The 25,867-nt window shown below is 44.8% G+C and overlaps 1 protein-coding gene across 1 annotated transcript in view; it reads right to left on the minus strand.

Moving 5' to 3' along the window:
* WDR47 (WD repeat domain 47) overlaps positions 1-25,867 on the minus strand; it is a 153,840-nt gene that overhangs the window by 87,782 nt on the left and 40,191 nt on the right. The window contains exons 2-4 of the mRNA XM_082264966.1: positions 20,994-21,160; positions 238-321; positions 24-108 (exon numbers count right to left, since the gene is read on the minus strand). Coding sequence (XP_082121092.1) covers positions 24-108; positions 238-321; positions 20,994-21,160 — 336 coding nt within the window. The remainder of the gene's footprint in view (positions 1-23; positions 109-237; positions 322-20,993; positions 21,161-25,867) is intronic.

The raw sequence follows: 25,867 nt of genomic DNA on the forward strand, positions 1-25,867 counted from the left end.
CACACACGGAATTAATATCTTACATGCTGTGGTTCCTCTTCTGCTGACATTGCATTGTTCACACAAAGTGCTTCCAAAAACTTCTGCTTCAGGACTATATATCGAAACCTGTACAGGACAATGGGAGAAGTATTAAAATGTAATCCTGGGTCTCTGATTTTATTTATGCAGTCAGGTAACATCACCCTACAACACATATTTAGACTATGTTTTATCAGTCACAATGATAAAATTCACCTTTTCTTGTCAAACTTTTCCATGCACTCCAGAGGCTGGATAAACTGAAGGACTTCATCCCACTGTCCATCAAGAATCAGCTGTCTAGAAATTAACATGAAATATACATATAAAAATCACTATTCACTGGAGAAAAAGAACACCATACACAATCAATTAAAAAATACATTTTTTATCTTGAGCAGGCCTGCATCAGAGATAAAAAAAAGAGAAATTCAGAAGTTTGTAAGAACAATTCTTATACATACAACAACCCCATACAAAAAAATGGTCACTTCCCCCACCTATAACTGGTTTTAACAGCAAGGAGCACTGGAAGGGCAAACACATGTCAAAAAAAGCCAAGGAGTTTCCAGTCACAACTTACCAACCAGCCTATGACCAACCAAACTAACCTGTCTAACAGTATAGATTAAAAACAGGGGTTTAGTTGCACACATTTGCAAATACATGCATAAGCTGCAGGCCACGGCAAGGCACCGTGATACCTGCAGACGCTAACTCTACCTTTAAAGAGTCTCCACAGTGAGAGAACATGTATTCTGATGGATAGATGGAGGACAGGTGACTGGAGGGAGCCCACCCCTCAAATTGTGACTGGAAACGCCTTGGCTTTTTTTGACATACAACAACCCCATAGCAGCAGAACCTATAAAAGTTATAAAAATCAAACACAGAAATTAGATGACATTGACACATTAGAAAATTAGTCAAATGATCCCTTGTATTCTCCCGACAGGTTCTTCATATACAATAAGGGTGTACAGTTAAATGCATTTCCAGAGTCGCGCTGAATGAATGAATATCCATATAAAACAAACCATAAGTGATAAAAAAAAATTAAAAAAACGTTCATATTAGTGAAATGATTTTCAAGGTGACAGTATTCTGGTCAGTGCATCACCACTCTCCCCCACCAGGAATGTGTAATCATTTGAAGTACCTCCATCAATACAGATAAAATGCTTGCTTACCAGCTCACACAGACCTCCTATTACGGAAGGTCAGTGACACTTGTGGCTACACACCCAGCTAGGGGAATTTTGATGCCCTCTGAGGATCCTCTCAAAACATGGATGCAAACCGTCCAGATATTATTTTCATAGGCCGTCCCCAAAATTTAAAAAGCTCCACATAGTGTAAAAAGTTAAACACTTTATTTGGAAAGCTAAAAATTACACTAATGTCAAAAATGGTTAAAATTCGTCTTAGTATCAATCTCATCAGCCAGTGATACAGCAGCAACCCGTCCTTTCAGGACTTGTGGAATGCGATGAGGTCAGAACATCACTCTGCCCTACGAGCTTCATCATATGGTGACATTGTCCAGGGCATGGGCGGCGTACTGCATCATTGCGTGCTAAATACACTAAAAATTACCTAAGCCTCGATCGGAGTCTCATACGACCAATAAAATCTTTAATGTGGGACCAGACCTCAAACAAGGCTTCAAATCTGACCCTATACAGCAGCGTAAACTAAAAAGTAAAAGTTATTGCGAATAAAACGAAACCACTCCTTTCCCAAAGGTGCCACAAGGAAAGGGATAGCGGGCACAGCCACAGCACCCACACACCATTCCAGTATACACCCAAGTTAAACTCAGAGTTTAACTTGGGTGTATACTTGAATGGTGCAAGGGTGCTGTGGCAGTGTCCGCTGTCGCTTTCCTCTGGGCACCTTTGGGAAAGGAGTGGTATAGGTTTACTCGCAATAAGAGTAAAGAGAGTAAAGACAAGAATACTCTCACTTTGAAAATGTCTTTTTTTATCACTTATGGTTTGTTTTACATGAATAATTATTCATGCAGAGCAACTCTGTAAATGTTTTTTGCTGAGAGTTGCTGCTTTGATAATTGATGTATTAATTGGTTACTTTATTTATATTAGTGCAGTTTTTCTTTTTCTAAGGATGTACAGTTGACTGCGACTAGGCGCTTGAAACATTTCAGAGGCTCGGTGCCCATTCACACTAGGGCGACTCACGAGGCGACTTGTGTCGCCCCAGGTCGCTTGACATAACCAAAGCAATGTAATTCAATCAGTGCCGTCTTAATTGCCGCTACTAAGGTCGCTCCGACTTCAGAAAAGGGTCCGGTACTACTTTGAGGCGACCAGTGATCCGACCTGTCCCATATACTTCAATGGGAGTCGCCTCCTTATCTTAATTGAAGCGACCTGTGGTCCGACTTGTCATCCGACTTTGCAAAAAAATGGTATTGAACAAGAAAAGAGCATAATTTTTATTAAAACATGAATATGTCTTCTGTCAACCTGGCCGTTTTTCTTGCAGGGATTTATCGGGCATTTTTTTAGGCAGGCATGTCATTTTTTGTATTTAGTGTCTGGGGGGTCTAAAAAGTGTACCTGTCAAGTTTCAGCTCTGTAGCATGTCCAGAACCCCTAAAAAACAGCATTTTTCTTATAATTTTTAGTAGAAAACTAATGCAGTGTCTTTCCAGCTGTCTTTTTTTCTTTCTGGCATTTATCGGGCATTTTTTTAGGCAGGCATGTCATTTTTTGTATTTAGTGTCTGGGGGGTCTAAAAAGTGTACCTGTCAAGTTTCAGCTCTGTAGCATGTCCAGAACCCCCAAAAACAGCATTTTTCTTATATTTTCAGTAATACGTCTTCTCTGCGGCTGGCTTTTTTTCTTGCAGGCATTTAGCGGGCATTTTTTTAGGCAGGCATGTCATTTTTTGTATTTAGTGTCTGGGGGGGTCTAAAAAATGTACCTGTCAAGTTTCAGCTCTGTAGCATGTCCAAAACCCCTAAAAAAAGCATTTTTCTTAAAAAGGAAATATGTAAAAAAAAAAAAAACAGGAAAAAGGAAATTAGGTCACAAAACATCATATTGTGATTGGCCAAATAAAAAGTTGCCTCGCGCTGAAGTCGCGCTGGAAGCGACACTACTTTTGTGGTCGCGGCAGTGTGAACCGGCACTCAGTGGCTCCTGTTTTCTGATATTTATATACATCTAGCCAAAACATATCATCACGCAGGCAACTTCAAACACAGGGTGCATATGTACATGGACCACAGTGTTTAAATCTGCACTGAAAGAAAAAACAAAAACAAAAGAAATATAGGGTCCTGGCTGAAATAGTTCCAGTCCAAAAGGTAATAAGCAAATTCAGATATATCATCATTTATTTTAGTTTAAATAACAGGTAACAGATGGGTATTATTGTGTATGGCTGGGGTCAAGTAGACCGTTCTCTCAATTGTCAGTGTCAGCATATCCAGCATAAACAATTAATCACTGCCTCATCTTAACAGGAAATTTAATGGGAAACGTTCTGATCCTGTCACATGAGAGGACTGCATGAGGCGAATTTTGGAGAGGATCCTCTCATCTGTAATAAATAAAATGTTAGAATATATATATTTATTCTCCACACAGTTGTGCTTAAAGGTTTGCATAACCTGGCAGAAATCATGAAATTTTGGCATCAATATTGAAAATATGACGGGAAAAAAAATAAAATGTATATATATATATATATATATATATATATATATACATACACACACATACATACATACATACATACATATACACAAAATCAATCGTTATATATAAAGTGAAGAGATTAAGGGGTAGGTGAAGACTCCTTAAATATGCAAAGAAAAGTCCAAACGTGCTGGTGAAAAAAAAAACAGTCCAAATAAATCCACACGGAAATGATAGTGATTTGAAGCTTGTCCGTGATCCAGAGACGCTGTAGAAATTACCTGCATTTGGTGTTGTGGACATCTTCACATTCAGCCTGTGTATGACCCACTTACTGTAGAGTAATTTGGGTCCATACAATCTGGTGAGAACATTTGAGTATCTGTGGTGTGGGACCTTTTTCTTCAAGTCACTATTATTTCCGTGTGGATTTATTTGGACTGTTTTTTTTCACCAGCACATTTGGACTTTTCTTTGCATATTTATTTAAGGAGTCTTCACCTACCCCTTAATCTCTTCACTTTATATATAACAATTGATTTTGTATGTGTGTGTGTATATATAAATATATATATTTTGATAATTTTGTCTTTGATAGCGCTGCGCTGTTTATTTATTTATTTTTACACCACCTAATCCTGTCCGCCTAAAACAGATGGATGGTGGTCCTATTTTCCATCCATCCAGTGAATCGGATGGAAATTGACAAGCAGTACGTTTTCATCCAATTTCCCCATAGAGGAGAGGACTGTGTCCGTGTTCACTCTGGATAGCAGAACAGACAGGTCATCCGCCTGCTCAGTGGGGATTAGCGGAAAAATCCCAGCTGAGCAAGCGGATTCCGCTTAGTGGAGGCGCCCGTATGAAAGGGGCCGAAGTTGGCATGAGTTACTGGTTCACTGGACCTCCTATCGCCCCTAACTTGCTGCACTGTCCTTGCCTAGTGAGCTGCTGCCCATGACACTATCAAGCGAAGTACACACAGGCCGAATGCCAGGCAACTTTGGCCGGTTCAATAAAAGCTTGCTGCCAATTGGCCCGTGTGTATGGCAGCCGGTATGACAGAAGCCAACCGTTAGGCATGCTGGAAGAAAAAACTGGCTCCTAACTTTTTTAGCTGGCTCCTAGATTCCGAACAAATTTGTCAAGCCCTGGGGTATCTTTTTTTTTTTTTTATATATATCCTTTTGTTAACCATCTTTATAAAAGGTCTATTACCTTGTTATGCAGGTCTTATGACGCTACTTTTCTTTCCAATCTTTTTTATTTAAATTTACGAAAGAACGTACAAAATTCCAGCTCATCAGCAGCTGTTCACAATAATGAGCAAAAGCTTTACAACAGAAAACAATATGATCAAACCGGAGTTCTGCATGGGAAATCACAATTGAAAGTCCTCAATGCAGAGATCAACAAATGCGGGAAGTCCAGTGCCAGGTGAAACCAAACAGAACTCCCATAAAGTGTCCAAGCTTAGTATAAAGCTCAATGCAGCCAATAATTGGCCCTGAAGATTTCCCAGAGACTTAAAGAGGGAGTTTAAGAAAAGAGAGGAGAGAAAGGAGGAAAAACCGGGATAGTGGAAGCGAGCATCGGAACCGATTCTGCCGGAGATCCTTGTTGGGTTAGCTAGTGGCACCCGTGTTTTATCCAAGGGTCCCATGTTTTCTCAAATATCAGCATATCATGTAATCTAGCAGACAGGTATTCACTGATCAGGATCCATGACCTCTTGGCCTTTAGTAACTCAAGAGGGATTGTGGAAATCTCCCACAATCTGGCAATAGTGATTCTCGCGGCCATAAAGATAAATGCTATTATTCTTTTTGTGGGCATCGGGGCTCACTCCACTGGATGGCCAAGTAATACCTGTTTTGCAGTTTTAACCACTTAAGCCCCGGAAGATTTGGCTGCTAAAGGACCAGGGTTTTTTTTGCGATTTTTTACTGCGTGACTTTAACGGACAATTGCGCGGTCGTGCGACGCTGTACCTAAACGAATTTGACGTCCTTTTTTTCCCACAAACAGAGCTTTCTTTTGGTGGTATTTGATCACCTGTGCGATTTTTTGATCACGCGCTATAAACAAAAAAAGAGCGTAAATTTTGCAAAAATAACAATATTTTTCACATTTTTTTATATGAAATTCCCCAAAAAAAAAGTAAAAATCAAAATTTTTTAACATTTTTCGGCCAATTTGTTTTATGCTACCTATGTTTGGTAAAAACAATCGCAAAAAGCGTATTTTGATTGGTTTGCGCAAAAGTTATCGCGTTTACTAACAAAGGGAAACATTTTTGTCATTTTTGGTGTTTTTTTTTTTTAACGCGTAATGGCGGCGATCTGCGATTTTTTTTTCGGTACTGCGACATTGCGGCGGACAGATCGGACCCTTGACTGACATTTTTGACACTTTTGGGGGTACCAGTGACATTACTGCAGTAATCAGTGCTATACATATGCACTGTTACTGCAAAAATGACACTGGCAGGGAAGGGGTTAACTTTATTGGACAGGGAGGGGTTAAGTGTGTCCTAGGGGCGTGATTCTAACTGTGTAGGGACATTCCTATTGGTGTAAAAGCAAAGATCAACCGTTCTACATAGTAGAACGGTCAGATCTTCACTTTTACACAGGGAGAACTGACAGGCAGGTGGTTTACACAAGCTGCTCTGTCTTTCTCCCTTCACAGGAGCGATCGCAGTGTGACTGGCGGACATCGAGTCCGCCGGTCACACGCACTGACTTGTCTGTAAACGAGCCGCGGCGGGCGCGCGCCTCGGCGGGCGCGCGCCCGCCCGCGATAGGCTCGCAAGTCAGTGACAGGCGAGTGACGTACCGATACGTCACTCTGCCTGGCCGGGGCTGACCGCCGCAGTATATAGTCGTGCGGCGGTCGGCAACCGGTTAAAGGGACTGACACCAGTAAGAGTAAATGGAAATTATAGGTGTAAATCCAAATCTTTGACTTTGACATGTCCACCATATGCGTTATGCCCTACCCTTCTGACCACATAGTTACATAGTAACATAGTTACATAGTTAGTGAGGTTGAAAAAAGACATCAGTCCATCCAGTTCAACCTATGATGTGTGTGTGTGTTTGTTTTTAACCGTACATTGTATACCCCTGTATGTTGTGGTCTTTAAGGTGTCCATCTAATAGTTTTTTGAAACTATCAATGCTCCCTGCTGATACGACTGCTTGTGGAAGAGAATTCCACATCCTTACCGCTCTTACAGTGAAGAACCCCTTACGCACCACAACCTCTAAAACAGTGGAGGGAGGCTTCTGGGACCCACTTGGCCACTCTAGCTCGAACCATATACCACCGTAGAAGCACCTTGTAGTTAGCTTCGATCAGTGAGGTGTTAATTATTGTTTTCGCTGTGTGTTGTGCCAGCCTGTGCCATTCTGCTAGTTCTAGTGTTTCCCTGGTATCTCGCTCTCATCGGTCCATGTAAGGAAGCTTAGCATCTGCAGAAATCAGCATATCATAAACCTTAGAAATATAACCTGAAAGTTTGTCAATGCCCTTGCATAAATATTCCATAGAAGTTGCAGTGGAAAGATCAGCCCTCTTCTTCAAAGAGGATATAAAGTGGGCTATCTGAGCATGCAGAGTCTTTTGACAGTTCTTTTCTGCTCCCCATGACTCAGTACAGGCCCGGACCAGGAACAAAAAATAGGCCCGGGCATTTTGGACTGAGCAGCCCAGGAGAGCGGGGGGGGGGGGGGTCGTGACTGGGGCGTAGCGTTCGTCGGGATGGTTGATGACAGGATTTAATGTTCCAGGATGTGTGGATTCGATTACGGTACCTTTTTTAGTCTAATCTGATAGATTGGGTCCAATTTAGATCAGAGCTGCCATATGATGCTGTTTTTTGTCTTACTTTAAATCCTGTTTTGATGGTTGATTCCTAAAAATTGTATGAAACAGCACAAGATGAGGGTTACTCTAATCAAGGGGTAGACAACCTTTTTGGGCACAGTGTGCCGAAAAATGTTTTCAAAGAAATTGGAGTGCCAGATACATAAAAAACAACTGTCAACTTCATATAAAGTAACTGCTGTAAACCACTTGAATAATAGTAAGAAATCAAGTGAGCTTTGCTGGCACTATGTGGGGGGTCCTGCCCCTCACAAACAGCTGTAGGCCCAACCCTCCCCTGTTCTCCAGCTGTTCACTCCTGGACAGGAGGAGCGGCTTTTACTAGAACCGTTCACCTTCATGTTCCTGGGATTGAGGAGATGGGACTGGAGGAGGAGGACATGGGATTGAGGAGATGGGACTGTAGGAGGAGGACATGGGATGCAGGAGGACATGGGACTGGAGGAGGAGGACATGGGACTGGAGGAGGAGGACATGGGATGCAGGAGGACATGGGATGCAGGAGGACGAGGACATGGGATGCAGGAGGACAGGGGACTGGAGGAGGAGGACATGGGATTGAGGAGGAGGACATGGGATTCAGGAGGACATGGGACTGGAGGAGGAGGACATGGGATGCAGGAGAACATGGGACTGGAGGAGGAGGACATGGGATGCAGGAGGACATGGGATGCAGGAGGACATGGGACTGGAGGAGGAGGACATGGGATGCAGGAGGACATGGGACGCAGGAGGACATGGGACTGGAGGAGGAGGACATGGGATGCAGGAGGACATGGGATGCAGGAGGACGAGGACATGGGACTGGAGGAGGACATGGGATGCAGGAGGACATGAGACTGGAGGAGGAGGACATGGGATGCAGGAGGACATGGGACTGGAGGAGGAAATGGGATGCAGGAGGACATGGGACTGGAGGAGGACATGGGACTGGAGGAGGACATGGGATGCAGGAGGACGAGGACATGGGACATAGCTATGCCTGCAACAAAGCCACTTCCAGACCAGTCTGCATGTCATTTCTCACTCAGGATGGGTTGATGTCAATGTCAATCACAGTGAAACCACCCCTGCATTATCTATGAGGACCGGTGGTGTTGTGTTTGGAAATTGTGCTGCTGGCCTGCAGTGCTGCCCTTTCCTTACCTTTTTGTTGTTGCTGTTGCAGCAGGCCTTGGCTCGTGTGGTCGTGGGTGGGTGCCTGGGTGCGGTGGTGTTGTTGTCTCATCGACAGTGACTCACTGACTCCACTCTAGAGTCCAGACTCCTCCAGTCAGCGATTCCAGTCCACTCCGAGTCCACACTCAGTCAGACAGACAGACTGTCTGTGTCACGCGGTTCGGTGCTTCTTCCAAGTTCCCGCTTGTTCCCGACAAGTTCAACAAGGCAAGCAGGGGCCCCTCTAGCTCCACCCCCGGCCTTAAGTCTCAGAGTCACCTGACGGTTCACGGTCCCACCCCCTCCTGAGCTACGCAGCTATGCTGGATGCCGCTGCGGAGCTTAGGAGTGGGGAGTCAGGGACAGCGGCGGCCGGTGGGTGGCCAGATTGCTGTAATGCGGCCCAGACTCTCCGCAGAATCGGCCGCGGAGAGGCCAGCACTGGGGAGTGGGGAGTCAGGGACAGCGGGCGGCCTAATTGTGGTAATGCGGCCCAGACTCTCCGCGGAATCGGCCGCGGAGAGGCCAGCAGCAGCAACGGCCGGAACACACACAGTGACTGACACACTGTCAGATCATGGCGGAGGCCTCGGCCCACCGGGCATATGCCCGCTCTGCCCAATGGCCAGTCCGGCCCTGGCTCAGTATCTAGCCTGCTCAGTGCCACCCATGTGAGAGCTAACAAACTCATTGACTATATATACGCAGACGCTAGTCGCAATTTAAAAAGCCAAAAATGTGTGAAAAATGGATTTTTGTAAGAACTTACCGTAAAATCCTTTTCTCTTAAGCTCATTGACAGACGTAGTCTTCTTGATTCTCAAGAGCTGGGTTATGTTGTCTCCGCAGGAGTAGGCAGAATGACAAAACGTTCTGGCTCCACCCTAGGGGCAGTCCCTGAGGGTATATCCTCCCTCTCTCTGCTACAGGGAATCAGTTCTGTTTAAAGCAGTACAGAGAATTTAACCCAACCCAACTCAATGATAGAGGGGCGGGTACTACGTCTGTCAATGAGCTTAAGAGAAAAGGATTTTACGGTAAGTTCTTACAAAAATCCATTTTTCTCTATCGCTCATTGACAGACGTAGTCTTCTTGATTCTCAAGAGCTGGGACATCCAGAAGCAGTGCCACAAATGAGGGGTGGGATTGACAAAATCAAATCCAATCTAGAAGGCCCAACCGGTGCCAAACTAGAAGTTTTAAAGGCTCATTATAAACAAAGAATGAGACTAAAGAAAAATTTTCCAACGGAAAAAAACCCTCGAGGTAGACCACTGGTCTCCTCAAATTGCGGCCTGCAAAACCTTGCGGCCAAATGAGGCATCAGACGATGCCATAACATCAACTTTATAATGTTTAGAAAAGGTATGCACCGACGACCAGGTAGCCGCCTTGCACACCTGGACCACTGACGCCTGATGGCGAAAGGCCCAAGACGCACTGAAGTGCCCGAGTGGAGTGCGCCTTAACAGGGAACGGGGGCTCCTGACCCTTAATAGAATAAGCCTGCACTACCGTCTGTCTGATCCATCTGGAAATGGTCGCGGCAGATGCAGGCAACCCCTTTTTGGGTCCATCTGGGATCACAAAAAGTGAATCCGTCTTGCGAAACGAGTCTGTCGTTTTCAAGTATACCCTGATCGCCCGGACCACATCCAAGGAGTGTAAAGCAAACTCCCGAGGATGACTGGGCTTAGGACACAGGGAAGGTAATACAATTTCTTCATTCAGATGAAATTCTGAAACCACTTTTGGTAGGAAGGATGGATTCGGACGAAGAACCACCTTATCTCTATGAACCACCAGATATGGTGAACGACAAGATAATGCGGCCAGTTCTGACACCCTGCGTGCAGAAGTAATAGCCACCAAGAAGGCCACCTTCTGGGACAACGTGGGTAGAGGAATCTCCCTAATATCTTCAAAGGGAGGTTTCTGAAGAACCGACAACACTAAATTAAGATCCCAGGGGGGTAACGGCGCGTGCACTGGCGGAGCCAGATGTCGCACCCCCTGGATGAAATTCCGCACCAAGGAATGAGTAGCCAAAGGCTTCTGAAAGAAGATGGCTAATGCTGAGACCTGACCCTTGATAGTACTCAAGGCCAGTTTCTGCTCAACCCCTTGTTGCAGAAAAGCCAATATTCGACTAATCGAATAAGACCGAGGACGGAACCCCAAAGGTTCACACCATGCAATGTAGGACTTCCATGTGCGATGATAAATCTTTCTGGAAGTCGCTTTCCTTGCTTCAACTAGAGTAGGAATAACTGAAGCTGACAAACCTTTGTCCTTCAGCACCTGGGTCTCAATAGCCAGGCCGTTAAAGCCAGCGATCGTAAAGCAGGATGGAAGATCGGTCCCTGAGACAGTAGATCCTCTCTGAGAGGAAGTCTCCATGGGACGTCCGCCACCAGTCTGACCATGTCGGCATACCAAGCTCGACGAGGCCAGTCCGGAGCTACCAGGATTACTGGGATTCCTTCCTCCTCTACCCTGCGAAGAAGTCTTGGCAGTAACGCGAGAGGAGGGAAGGCATATATTAGCTGGTATTGCCCCCACGGGGCGATCAGTGCGTCTGCGGTTTCTGCTAGAGGATCGCGGGAGCGAGCCACGAATCTCTGAACTTTCCTGTTGAATCGTGATGCCAACAGATCCACATCCGGGGTGCCCCACCGTAGGCACAACTGGTGGAAAACGTCTGGATGGAGGGACCATTCCCCCTGATCCAGGGTCTGACGGCTGAGATAATCTGCCTGCCAATTCTCCACCCCCGGAATGAACACCGCAGAGATTGCTGGAACAAATCGTTCCGCCCAGCGAAGAATGCAAGCCACTTCTTTGGCCGCTCGGACACTCTTGGTGCCCCCCTGATGATTGACATAAGCCACGGCCGTGGCATTGTCCGACTGGATCCGAACCGGGCTGCCCTGGAGCTGCTCGGTCCAGTGAATCAGACAAAGTCTGATCGCTCTCAGTTCCAATACATTTATCGGTAACCTGGATTCTTCCGGGGACCAAAGTCCCTGGACAGATAACCGACCAAGAATTCCTCCCCATCCGGATAGACTGGCATCCGTGGTCACTATCGTCCAATATATTGGCAGAAATGACTTTCCCTGGCTGAGCATTGGAGACCGAAGCCACCAAACCAGAGACTCTCTGGTCTGTTTGCTCAATCGTATCTGATTGTCCAGGGATTCCGGATTCCGATTCCATCTGAGAAGAATCTCTTGCTGAAGAATTCGGGTATGGGACTGGGCAAATGGGACTGCTTCGAATGAAGCCACCATCAACCCCAGAACCCTCATGCAAGTCCGAAGGGAAGACCAGCTGTTGGACAGTAACAACTGGACTGCTGATTGAATCTTTCGGAGTTTCCCTACCGGAAGGAAAACTCTTGTCCTGACTGTGTCTAGAATTAGACCCAGATATTCGAGCCTCTGGGTGGGAACCAGAAATGACTTTTGCTGGTTCACTAGCCACCCCGAATTCCTGTAAAGAAATCATAGTAATTTCTATGTTTTGTAGCAAGGTCTGAGGAGACTCTGCATGAAGCAGAAGATCGTCTAGGTAACCTAGAATCGATATACCTCTTTGGCGCAGAAGTGCCAACATTGGGGCCAACACCTTTGTGAAGACCCGCGGAGCCGTGGCGAGACCGAAAGGTAACGCCACAAACTGATAGTGGTTCTCCTCTACGGAAAAGCGTAGAAAACGCTGATGTCCTGCGAAAATGGGAATGTGAAGATAGGCGTCCTTGATGTCTATGGACGCTAGGACATCCCCTGGATGCAGGAAGGCTGCTACCGTGCGAATGGACTCCATTCTGAATCTTCTTATGTTGACGAAAGAATTGAGTGCTCTTAAGTCCAGAATTGGACGCACTTTGCCCTCTTTCCTGGGTATTGTAAACAGGTTTGAATAAAACCCTTGAAACCGTTCTGTCCAAGGAACGTGGACTACCACTCCTTGTTGTAGTAAATCTGTGACTGCTCTCCGCAGATCTTCTAAACGATCTGCGGATAGACGGATATTGGAAGGGAAGAATCGCGCCGGTGGGAGAGATCGAAACTCGATCTTGTACCCTGACCTTATGACTTCGCAAACCCATTTGTCCGGGATTCTGGAAAGCCATGGATCCGGGAACCGGCGAAGACGTCCCCCCACCCCAGTTATGGGTGGGGGCGCACCTTCAGGCTTTGGATGGTTTATCTTCAGGTCTGGAGGGGGCGGGCTTTTGCTTGCCCGACCAACGACCCCTGACGCCTCCTGTAGGAGCTTTGGAGGACTTAGTTTTTTCACCCGCTGGACGAAAAAACCTCTTGTGAGCAGAAAAAGAAGGCCCTCGTCTTTGACGAGTTCCTCTACCTTTAAAATTTTGCGGTAAAAAGGTGCTTTTTCCACCGGTGAGATCCTTAATGATCTCATCTAAGTTGGCTCCAAATAGACGCTCTCCTGAAAAGGGGATATTAGCCAATGCTTTTTTGGAACCTTGGTCGGCTAACCAACCTTTTAGCCACAGTGTACGCCTGAGAACCACTGCTGAGACTGATGCTCGCGCCATTAATGGAGTGGCGTCTAACGCCGCATCACATACAAACTGTAACCCCTGTATCATTTGTTCCAACAAATCTGATACCGCCTGAGGGACTTCTTCTAAGTCCCGGCGTAACCACTTGGTCCATTCAGTTACAGCCTGCGAAACCAGACCAATAGCAATTATTGGTCTGAAAGCTGATCCAATCAAGGAAAACATGGTGCGAGACATAGCTTCTATCTTGCGATCCACTGGATCTTTAAAAGACGGAGCGTCTTCTAAAGGAATAACCGTGGCTTTATTCAATCTAGCAATAAGTGAATCCACCACAGGTGGTTCTGTCCATTTCTTAATAAGGGTTTCCTCAAACGGATAACGCCTGTCAATGCGTTTAGAAATATTAAAAGTGCGTTTTGGCAGACGCCATTCTTCTTCGATTGGATTGCCAAAACATTTGGGCAATGGAAAAACCTTCGCCACTTTGATGCACTTTTTAGTCCCAAAAGGGATCTCAGTTTCAGCTATTTCTGATGGAATACCCTGTAACCTTAAAGTCTCTTGAACAGATACAATGAGTGCGTTTACCAACGCTTCCTCTCGGGCTATGGCGGATGCCGAAACATCCTCCTCACTGTCTGAAGAGACAGGACCCGAGACACCAATACCAGATGAAGTACCTGCAACTGCAGAGATAGGCTCAGAGTCTGAATCCGAAGTTTCAGATAATAAGGGGTTAGGCGGGGGTCGCTTTCTTGCGCCCTGTCCCTGACAAGCCAATTCCACCCGGGACACAAAAGTTTCCATAATAGCTGACAAAGATTCAATAGTCAATGGGGTGCTGGAGGATCCCGCAGACCCCTCGAGGGGATCCGGAGGAGATACATGAGTGGCAGGGTCCATGCTAATACAGGACACCTTACCAGCAAAAACAAAAAAACTTTTTCTTTTTTTTTTTTTTTTTTTTTTTTTTTTTTTTGTGTGTCTCCCCCTCAGAGTACCTGCTTCTCGATCCCAGAGAGAGAGAGAGGGACCCCCAAGGCTCACCAACCGATGCAGTGCAGTTTCCAACAAACTGCAGTCAGCGTCTGTCTTACACAGACTGGAAGGAGCTGTTTGCTTTTTCCCGGGCAGAAGGCGTGGCTCCGCCCCCTGTGTACGCCTTCCGGCGTTCCCAGCCCTCCACGAGGTAGCTGGGCTCACAAAACATGGCCGCCCCCATAGAGGAGACATAAGACTCCAAAAACATGGCGGCCGGCGTGACCTGAGGACATACATGCATCCGGTCTACGGCAAAATGGCGGCGGACCGCCGATATCGTCTTCCCAGCACATCCACCTGCACTCTGCTAAGAGGTGACATATGGATCTACAGAGATACACTGCACATAAGGTAGGATTATACCTCCTATGTCTGCTGTAATGTTACAGTCTGCTGGGTAGAGTGTTAGCTCTTGAACCAAGTCCACTTCCCACAAACACATGCTGTATTACAAGGGGGACTAGTAAGTATCAGATATATACTGACCATATATGGAGGGGCCCATAATATATACTGCCTCATAATGAGGAAAAAAAGGGAACGTTTACTCACCATACCGAACCGACAGGCACCCTCTCTTCACAATACCCTCTCCACCGGGGTGGGGGTTTTGTGGACGCCTCGACTCTCTGGTACCTGGCATCCAAGCGAGCTTTTAACTCGCAAAGTCAGTCCCTTTACTGGGACTCCGTCACGGCCGACTCAGCGCACTGGTCTGCACGCGCTCTTAGGCAGAAACCGGGGTGACCACTGGATCTCAACATCCAGCCCGTCGCCCGGCCCCGCATACTTACTTGAATATGTCGCGGCCGACCAAGCGCAATGCCATGGTCTGCACGCGCTCGTAGGCCGGCTGGGGTGACCACAAGTGTCGCCCAGTCCGGCATTTTTGCTTGAAGATCTCACAGGAAAAAACACTGGAGAAAACTACCTAAAAAATGTCTTTTTCTTAAAGAAAAAAAGTCTTGCCAGGACCAAAAGATCCCAGCAAGGAACTTAGGTCCTTACTCCTGACTAGACAGAAAAAAACTGATTCCCTGTAGCAGAGAGAGGGAGGATATACCCTCAGGGACTGCCCCTAGGGTGGAGCCAGAACGTTTTGTCATTCTGCCTAGTCCTACTCCTGCGGAGACAACATAACCCAGCTCTTGAGAATCAAGAAGACTACGTCTGTCAATGAGCGATAGAGAAATTAAACTTTAGTGGCCATTTTAACCTGTGCATGTCTGTACCAAGGCAAAACATTCCAGGTTTTGTAAACTTTTGATCATGGCCATTAGGGTGATTTCTGTTATGATTTAAAAAAGGAGCCTCACTATTTGATAATAAAACGGCTTCATATGATCGCTATCCTTTAAATCAGGGGTCTCCACAACCCGGCCTGCTGGCCATATCCGGCCCGCTTGTATGTTTTCTCAAGCCTATAGCTCACTCAGACACTGCACTGATGTTAAGGGGGGGGGGGGGGAGGGTTGGGGAGACAATGAGGAAGACACTGATGGGGGACTTTCTTGTAACGGTGGACTCTAACGGGGACTCTCCTAGAAGGGGGACTCCGATTTTAGATTCTGATAGAAGGGTAAACTCTAAAGTCCTTTCCTTGTTCAGGTATCTTATTAAATTTTTGTACAATCCTTTCTAAATAACTGATTTTGTTTTTTTTTCTGGCCTGCGAATATTTGTAAAATCTACAATATGGTCCTTGTGCTGAATAGTTTGGAGGCCCCTGCTTTAAAATAAGAGTATATATATATATATATATATATATATATATATATATATATATATATATATATATATATATATATATATATATATATATATATATATATATATATATATATATATTTTTTTTTTTTTTGATAATTTTGTCTTTGACAGCGCTGCGCTGTTTATTTATTTTTATGCTGTCACAATCTATGTCGGTTGGAGTGCTAGCTGCTTTTTCCACTTTCACAGTATTTATAATTTATATTTGTTAGCGCAGTTTGACACACATTTTAGGATTAGGTGGTGGCAGGTTTCAGTGGACATGTGTCCGCTGATATTCGCCGTTCCATAGAGGAATCTGGAGGGTCCAATCAGGTCCGCCTGAAAAACTGACAGGCCGACCTGTTTGGACAGTCCATAAGAAAGAAGCCTTCGGCTGTGTCATGACAGGGAGAGAATGAAAAATAATAAAACATTAATGAAAAAAAAAAAATGGTTTCCATCTTTGTGGGGGTGTAAATGGAACAAAGGCCATTCCAACCAGCTGCCCCACATTCCCTGTCCATTCACTGTTAAGGACAGGGCGCCAGATCAAGCCCGCAAAACCTTCAACCGCTTCTCCTCTTAGAAAGGAGATGGGCGGGCAGTGAGAACAGATAGGGGAAATCCTCAGCGCCGTTAGTGACTGCTTGTCGCAGCCCAGGCAACCACAAGAGGGCACCAGTTCCCGACGCAAGCATCTCGCTCTAGCAGGACGCAAATCCGCGGCCTCAATTACTGGCAGGCGTGGCATCTTATAGTCCGCGCACCCAGCGCGACCTGGCACCTGGGGTTTGTCGAGCCCAGAGATATCCAAAGCCTTGGATATGCCTATCTGTACTGTTCAATCACTTATTAAGAAGTGGAAAATTCCGGGATCTCTTGAAACAAAGCCAAGGTCAGGTAGACCAAGAAAGATTGCAGTCAAACTGCCAGAGGAGTCGTTTGAGATACAAAGAAAAAACCACAGGTAACCTCAAGAGAAATACAGGCTGCTCCAGAAAAAGACAGTGTGGTTGTTTCAAGGAGCACAATACAACAATACTTGAACAAAAATGAACTGCATTGTTGAGTTGCCAGAAAGAAGCCTTTACTGTGCGCCTTTGCCACAAAAAGCCCCAGTTACAATATGCCCGACAATGCCTTGACACGTCTCGCAGCTTCTGGCACACTGGAGTGACAAGCCCAAAATAAATATTTATGGTCAGAACTTTAAGCTCTATGTTTAGAGAGGGGTCAACAAGGCCTATAGGAACAAGAATACCATCCCCACTTTAAAGCATGGTGGTGGCTCACTGATGTTTTGGTGTTGTGTGAGCTGAAAAGACACAGAGAATTCTTGTGAAAATTGATGGCAAGATGAATGCAGCATCTTATCAGAAAATACTGGCAGACAGTTTGCATTCTCTATGAAAGCTGTGCATTGGATGCTCCTTGACTTTCAGGAGAAAAATGACCCTAAGGTCAAGGCCAAGGTGACCCTCCAGAGGTTACAGGAGAAAAAGATTAAGGTTCTGGAGTGGCCGTCACAGTCTCCTGACCTTTAATGTCATTGAGTCACTCTGGGGAGATCTCAGACATGCAGTTCATGCAAGACGACCAAAGACACTACAGGATCTAGAGGCATCTTGCCAAGATGAATGGGCAGCTACACCACCTGCAAGAATTCAAGGCCTCAGACAACTATTACAAAAGACTGCACACTATCAATGATGCTAAAGGCAATACACAGTATTAGGGACTAAGGGTATGTAGACATTTGAACAGAAGTGGTTTCATTTGTTGCCGTGTTTTGTTTTAGGATTGTGCCATTCTGTTATGACCTACAGTTGAATATTAATCACATAAGAGATACAAGAAATGTGTTTTTCCGGCTAACTCATGTTTTATTCTGGTACATACTGTAGTGTATTTCTTTTCGTACATCATGAGACACAGAGCCATAAATCATAACATATGGGTTATATAGCCACCTACAAGCGAAGGACACTGGCAACCAACTAGAAATGATGCCCCCTATTTAACCCCTCCCACACAAGATGTACCTCCGTTTTTTCGCCAGTGTCTAAAGGTGATTGTCACTGTGCAGAGTCTCTCCACATTTCTCTTCAAGGACGAAAGAAGATATGCTACATACCCCGATCAAAGATCACTGAATTTAAGGGGTTAGCTATCAGATCCATCTAAAACAGTCAATGAGTCTCGGGAGCCTCGGGAAGCAGATATGAGATTTTGCCTGTAATGCGGTCCTTCTCAGGCACTGGACCCTGGGGTCCAGACCCTTGGAATACCAAACCCCAAAAGGCTCTCCTTGCAGGGTGCTCTACAGGTCCAAGGCCGTTGCCCCCACCATATCTAATGGTTGTTAAACTGCAATATGTGTTAGGGATCGGCCGATATATCGAAGGCCGATATGCACTTTCCCTGATAAATCGGAATCTGCCTCGGAGGTTATCGATATCGTTGCGACGTCATTGCGTATGTTGCACCACGCGCCTCCGCGCACTGGGACTGCTTCTGCCTTCTAAGGCCGCCTCCCGCAGCCTCGTCTGGAGTCGGGGAGCCTCGGGACAGTGAGTGTACAGTGCAAACAGTGTGTTTAACACAGTCACCACATACATACACCCACCCAACCACAGCTGCCCGGTGCCAGCAAGCCACCTACAGGCCTGTACCAGCCACCCACCCACCCACCACAGGGTGCCAGCCAGCCACCACAGGGTGCCAGGCAGCCAGCCACCCACCCACCACAGGGTGCCAGGCAGCCAGCCACCCACCCACCACAGGGTGCCAGCCTCCCACCACAGGGTGCCAGCCAGCCACCCACCACAGGGTGCCAGCCAGCCAGCCACCCACCACAGGGTGCCAGGCAGCCAGCCAGCCACCCACCACAGGGAGCCAGCCACCCACCCACCACAGGGTGCCAGCCAGCCACCCACCACCACAGGTTGCCAGCCAGACAGTTATTTTTTTAAGCCTATATTCTATTTCAGTAGTGTCTTTCAAAATTCTAATTTTATATAGTACTAGTGTCCACTCCACTCCAATCCATTCCACTGTCTAGCTTTTGTCTAGCAGTTTTGCACTGACTGTGCTGCAGTCAGTGCAAAACTGCTAGAAAAAAAAAAAAGACAGTGGATTTTAGTCAGTGGACTACTGCTGCAGTAGTGCGCTACTCACTGCTGCAATGATTTTAAATCACTACTGCAGTCACTGCAGTAGTGCTTTAAAATTGCAGTGAGTGAATGAGTGTACTACTGCAGCAGTAGTCCACTCCACTGACTCCCCACTGTGTAGCTTTTTTTCTAGCAGTTTTGCACTGACTGCAGTTAGTGATTTAAAATCATTGCAGTGAGTGCAATACTGCAGCAGTAGTCCACTGACTCCTCCAATCCACTGTCTAGCTGTTTGTTGTTGTCCAGCGTTTTTTCTAGCAGTTTGATTTGCACTGACAGCAGTAGTGATTTAAAATCATTGCAGTGAGTGCACTACTGCAGCGGTAGTCCACTGACTCCAATCCACTGTCTAGCTGTTTGTCTAGCTTTTTTTTCTACCAGCTTTGCCCTGACTGCACTGCAGTAGTGATTTAAAATTATTGCAGTGAGTGAGTGCACTACTGCGGCAGTTTATGCATCATTCACAATCAGATGATGTGAAACTGATGTCCCCGCAAGTGCGGTTTTCCTATCAGTTTTCATGCAGTTAAGGTGTGAAGAACTAGCCCTTAATGTAAAAAAATGTTAATAAACAAACATTAACATGTTCAACAGATTTGTGTCGAAAATTGTGTTTATTTTGCAAAACTTTTAATGTTCAAAATATCTGCCCATATCGGCTGGTACCGATATGCAATGGCCAAAATATCGGTATCGGCAACGAAAAACCGATATCGGTCGATCCCTAATATATATTACATTTTTGATTTAATAACGGCTGAGTGAGCATATTACATTCTGTGTCCTATAACACTCAGCACTTCTAATTATAAATTACATAGTGGTTGTAAAGCCACCTAATGTCCCTACAATCTGCTGTTTTAGGTAACAATATCTGCTCCACTGCATGTCTTATTATAAAAAAGCCGATATCTACCGTATTTCACAGCGTCTCCCGGCGCTCAGGTGACCAGCCGGCTCTCTCCTCTCCCCGTCTGACAGCTGCAGCGGGAGGGGCCGAAAACGCCCGCTGATGTCAGCCGGGAGGAGAGCCTGTCTTGTGAGCCCTGGGAGGTGCTCTGAAATATAGTAGATAACTGGATTTTTGACTTACCGTAAAATCCTTTTCTCTTAAGTTCATTGACGGACGCAGTTCTCTCTGATTCATATCAGTAGCCTACTGATATGAATCAGAGAGAACTGCGTCCGTCAATGAACAATAGAGAAATCGGCTTTTTATAAATAAAGGACATACAGTGAGGCAGATATTGTTACCTAACAGAGTGGATTGTGGGGACAAAACTGTTATGAAAGCAGAGGGAGGGGAGGATCAGGAAGTGGACGGAACTGACAAGCAGGAAAAGGAGGGAGGAGAGAACACAAGGGGAGAGAACACAGGAGAGTTGCGGATGACAGAGGCAGAGAAAACTGATTATGATGTCAGGGCTCATCAGCAGTGATAAACCGTGGTCAGTTTACAGGGGGGAGGGCAGAACCAGGCAGGATCAGCCTGGTAATTTAGGCAAAATGAACACAGCACAGGCACTAGGCTGTATAACATGCTTTATGCAAACTGGTTCAACTTTTTTTTTCTTTTTAGGGATACAAACACTTTAAATCCAAAAGGTATTGTAGAAGAAAAAAAAAAAAAAAAGGATCAAGGAAAACAGTACAGAGAAAGTTCATGTTCATTATGTACCATACATAAAATTCCAATACCCAATTAAACTTGGACTGTGGTAACATACATGAGAAAAAGTATTGCAACATACCTGAGAAAAAGCATGTCATCAGAATAGAGCCCATTTATCACCCCACTCTCCTTCTCCAGGGCCAGCATGCTGATGTGCAGCTTCTTGGCATGGAGAAAGTCCAAAATCAGCTTCGTTATCTCTACTTCTTTAACATTTACAGTTTCCTCGGCCGTCATCGTGATGGTCTGGGGGGGGGGGGGGGACAAAAAAAAAGAATATTGTTTACCTCTATGGCAATGTTTCTGAACAAATCAATTTACTGTAAACAAAGCTAGTAAAAGGAAAAAAAAAATAACATACCATTTATGAAAAGCACTACAGACTGCTGTTTCAAACAAAGAGTAATTAAGTAAAGAAGTATGCCCACTGTGCAAGATGATGAACAAATGTAGTTCTATATGATTATATCGGTTTATATAAAGCTCTGCATAAACACACCAGCCATCAGTTACATGACAGGTAACATGAGCTGTTACAGTCTAGAGAAGCCATGCACACCCTGTTGCTACCTCTCACAAAATGCTTACACAGTGTCTACACCTTGGGTGTGAGCAGAGATGAAGTAACTCCACGTATACGCTTAAGCTTCTTTCAGAAATTATCAGCAACGATTACTGGTATATTTCATCTTTGCATAGCCAAGAAGACGCTCAAACCAAAATTCTTTACAAAAAAATAGATTTTAAAATGACCATTTTTCCAACTGTATGGAGAGTCAAGTAGGAGCATAGAGACAATTAAAGCTGAAATCCAGGATAAGCACATATTGTCTAAACACAAAAGGCACGTATATTCTTACTTGAATCTTGATGTGGGTTGTATTTCTTTCAGATCTGTGCAGTAATCCAGCATAAAGCAACTACTGCACTTTGCCTCTCCCTGTAATAAAGACCGGTCACTGCTACCCCTGCTGTAGTTTTCTGCAGACAGCCTATAGTGTGCGAATGTTTTGGGTCCCTCCCACAGCTCACAGTACTGTACAATGATGATGATACAGCTACTTTTACAAGGTAATATTTGGGCTTGCAAATGCATATGGTGGATATATAAAGTAAATTTAGATTCTTTGTGGCTAGTGAAGAACATATTTCAATTAAAGTTTTTGTGTCTGGAGTTCAGCTTTAAAATAACCACAATACAAAAGTAGAAAGTAAGGTATTTAATAAAGAAAAAAGTTCATATTTCGTGGCAGCTGGCCACCTGTCACAGGAAAATGACAGGAGCCGCCATTAATTCTTTAACCACTTTACCTCCGCTCACATGGAGGCTACTGCGGCAAAGTGCCGCGATCCCGTCCAGCGACGTAGACCTACGTCGCTGGACTCCGCCCCTTGTGGGCGGCGCTCGCGCACCGCCGGAGGCTCGCTCCCGCTGTGTTCATTCACAGCGGGAGTCGGGCCAGCGGAGGAGCAGCGGCGATTGCCGCTGCTCTGCCCCGATCGTCGGGGATCGAGTCTGGAGATCCGCCCGCTGTGTGTAAACACAGCGGGCGGATCTCCATAGTGACAGGGACTGACAGATCGGAGTGTTCAGCATAGCTGGACATCCGATCTGTCCTTCTGTCACACAGTCACCTCCCCCCCCACACGTCAGTAAGCACCAGGCATACATTAACCCCTTCCTCTCCAATAAAATTAACCCCTTTCCTGCCAGTGTCATTTTTACAGTAACAGTGCATATATATAGCACTGATTACTGCAGTAATGTCACTGGTACCCCCAAAAGTGTAAAAAATGTCAGTCAAGGGTCCGATCTGTCCGCCGCAATGTCGCAGTCCCGCAAAAAAAAAAATCGCAGATCACCGCCATTACGCGTTAAATAAAAAAACACCAAAAATGACAGAAATCTTTCCCTTAGTTAGTAAACGCAATAACTTTTGCGCAAACCAATCAAAATACGCTTATTGCGATTTTTTTTACTAAACATAGGTAGCAGAAAACAAATTGGCCAAAAATTTAAAAAAAATTTGATTTTTACATTTTTTGGGGGGGAATTTCATATAAAAAAATGTGAAAAATATTGTTATTTTTTCAAAATAAACGCTCTTTTTTTGTTTATAGCGCAAAAAGTAAAAATCGCACAGGTGATCAAATACCACCAAAAGAAAGCTCTGTTTGTGGGGAAAAAAGGACGTAAATTTCGTTTGGGTACGGCGTCGCACGACCGCGCAATTGTCAGTTAAAGTCGCACAGCGCCGAATCACAAAAAGTGGCCTGGACGGAAGACAGCAAAATCCTCCGGTGGTAAAGTGGTTAAACAAAGATCCTGAATATGAATATTTTAGCCACTTAAAGACCAAGCCCTTTCTGGCACTTTTTGGTTTACAAGTTTAAATCATTTATTTTTTTTGCTAGAAAATAACTTAGAACCCCCAAACATATAAATATATATTCTTTTTTTTTTTAGGGGCGATCCTAGGAAATAAAAAGGTGATTGTTGCAATTTTTTATGTCACACAATATTTGCGCAGCGGTTTTTTAAATGCAATTTTTTTGGGAAAGAATACATTTTAATGAAAAAAGAAAAAAAAAAAAAACACAACACAAAAATATATATTGAAATTTTTTGTATAATCTATAAGAGGATGTAACGCCGAGTAAACAGATACCCAACATGTAATACTTTCAAGGAATGGCGACAAACTACAGTACTTAAAAATCTCCATAGGTGATGCTTTAAACACTTTTACAGGTTAGCTGCTTAGAGTTAGGAGGTCTAGTGCTAGAATTATTGGTCTCGTTCCAATATTTGCGGCGATACCTCACGTGTGGTGCGAACACTGGACTTACATATGCACGGGAGCAAGAAGGGCATGGGGCGCTTTTTTTTTATTTTTTTGTGGATTTTTTTTTTGTATTTATTTAATATATACAGTGGGTACGGAAAGTATTCAGACCCCCTTAAATTTTTTACTCTTTGTTATATTGCAGCCATTTGCTAAAATCATTTAAGTTCATTCTTCTTCCTCATGAATGTACACATAGCACCCCATACTGACAGAAAAACACAGAATTGTTGACATTGTTGCAGATTTATTAAAAAAGAAAAACTGAAATATCACATGGTCCTAAGTATTCAGACCCTTTGCTGTGACACTCATATATTTAACTCAGGTGCTTTCCATTTCTTCTGATCATCCTTGAGATGGTTCTACACCTTCATTTGAGTCCAGCTGTGTTTGATTATACTGATTGGACTTGATTAGGAAAGCCGGACACCTGTCTATATAAGACCTTCCAGATCACAATGCATGTGATCGGCAAATGAGAATCATGAGGTCAAAGGAACTGCCTGAAGAGCTCAGAGACAGAATTGTGGCAAGGCACAGATCTGGCCAAGGTTACAAAAAGATTTCTGCTGCACTTAAGGTTCCTAAGAGCACAGTGGCCTCCATAATCCTCAAATGGAAGACGTTTGGGACGACCAGAACCCTTCCTAGAGCTGGCCGTCCGGCCAAAATGAGCTATCGGGGGAGAAGAGCCTTGGTGAGAGAGGTAAAGAAGAACCCAAAGATCACTGTGGCTGAGCTCCAGAGATGCAGTCAGGAGATGGGAGAAAGTTGTAGAAAGTCAACCATCACTGCAGCCCTCCACCAGTCGGGGCTTTATGGCAGAGTGGCCCGACGGAAGCCTCTCCTCAGTGTAAGACACATGAAAGCCCGCATGGAGTTTGCTAAAAAACACCTGAAGGACTCCAAGATGGTGAGAAATAAGATTCTCTGGTCTGATGAGACCAAAATAGAACTTTTTGGCCTTAATTCTAAGCGGTATGTGTGGAGAAAACCAGGCACTGCTCATCACCTGTCCAATACAGTCCCAACAGTGAAGCATGGTGGTGGCAGCATCATGCTGTGGGGGTGTTTTTCAGCTGCAGGAACAGGACGACTGGTAGCAATCGAGGGAAAGATGAATGCGGCCAAGTACAGGGATATCCTGGACAAAAACCTTCTCCAGAGTTCTCTGGACCTCAGACTGGGCCGAAGGTTTACCTTCCAACAAGACAATGACCCTAAGCACACAGCTAAAATAACGAAGGAGTGGCTTCACAACAACTCCGTGACTGTTCTTGAATGGCCCAGCCAGAGCCCTGACTTAAACCCAATTGAGCATCTCTGGAGAGACCTAAAAATGGCTGTCCACCAACGTTTACCATCCAACCTGACAGAACTGGAGAGGATCTGCAAGGAGGAATGGCAGAGGATTCCCAAATCCAGGTGTGAAAGACTTGTTGCATCTTTCCCAAAAAGACTCCTGGCTGTATTAGATCAAAAGGGGGCTTCTACTAAATACTGAGCAAAGGGTCTGAATACTTAGGACCATGTGATATTTCAGTTTTTCTTTTTTAATAAATCTGCAACAATGTCAACAATTCTGTGTTTTTCTGTCAGTATGGGGTGCTATGTGTACATTCATGAGGAAGAAGAATGAACTTAAATGATTTTAGCAAATGGCTGCAATATAACAAAGAGTGAAAAATTTAAGGGGGTCTGAATACTTTCCGTACCCACTGTATATATATATATATATATATATATATATATATATACACACACACACACACACACACACACACACAAATACATATATTTTAGCACTTTTTTTCCTTTTACAAGGAATGTAAACATCCCTTGTAATAGAAAGGATGACAGGTCCTCTTTATGAAGAGATATAGGGTCAAAAAGACCCCAAATCTCTTCTTTACCTTCAAAAGCGAAAAATATTTTTGATCTTTTTTGATTTTTGATCTTTTGCTCTAAAAGAAAAAAAAATGGTTTACTTCCACCCTGTACCGGAAATGATATCATGACGTCGCTCTGGTCCCATCAAGGCGATCAAAGACTCTACTTTACTCTTTAATCACCTCTGTGACCAGCCGGCAGGACCGTCAGATCG

The sequence above is a fragment of the Pelophylax lessonae genome (assembly GCF_965119305.1).
Source record: "Pelophylax lessonae genome assembly, chromosome: 8".
Taxonomy (NCBI): Eukaryota; Metazoa; Chordata; class Amphibia; order Anura; family Ranidae; genus Pelophylax; species Pelophylax lessonae.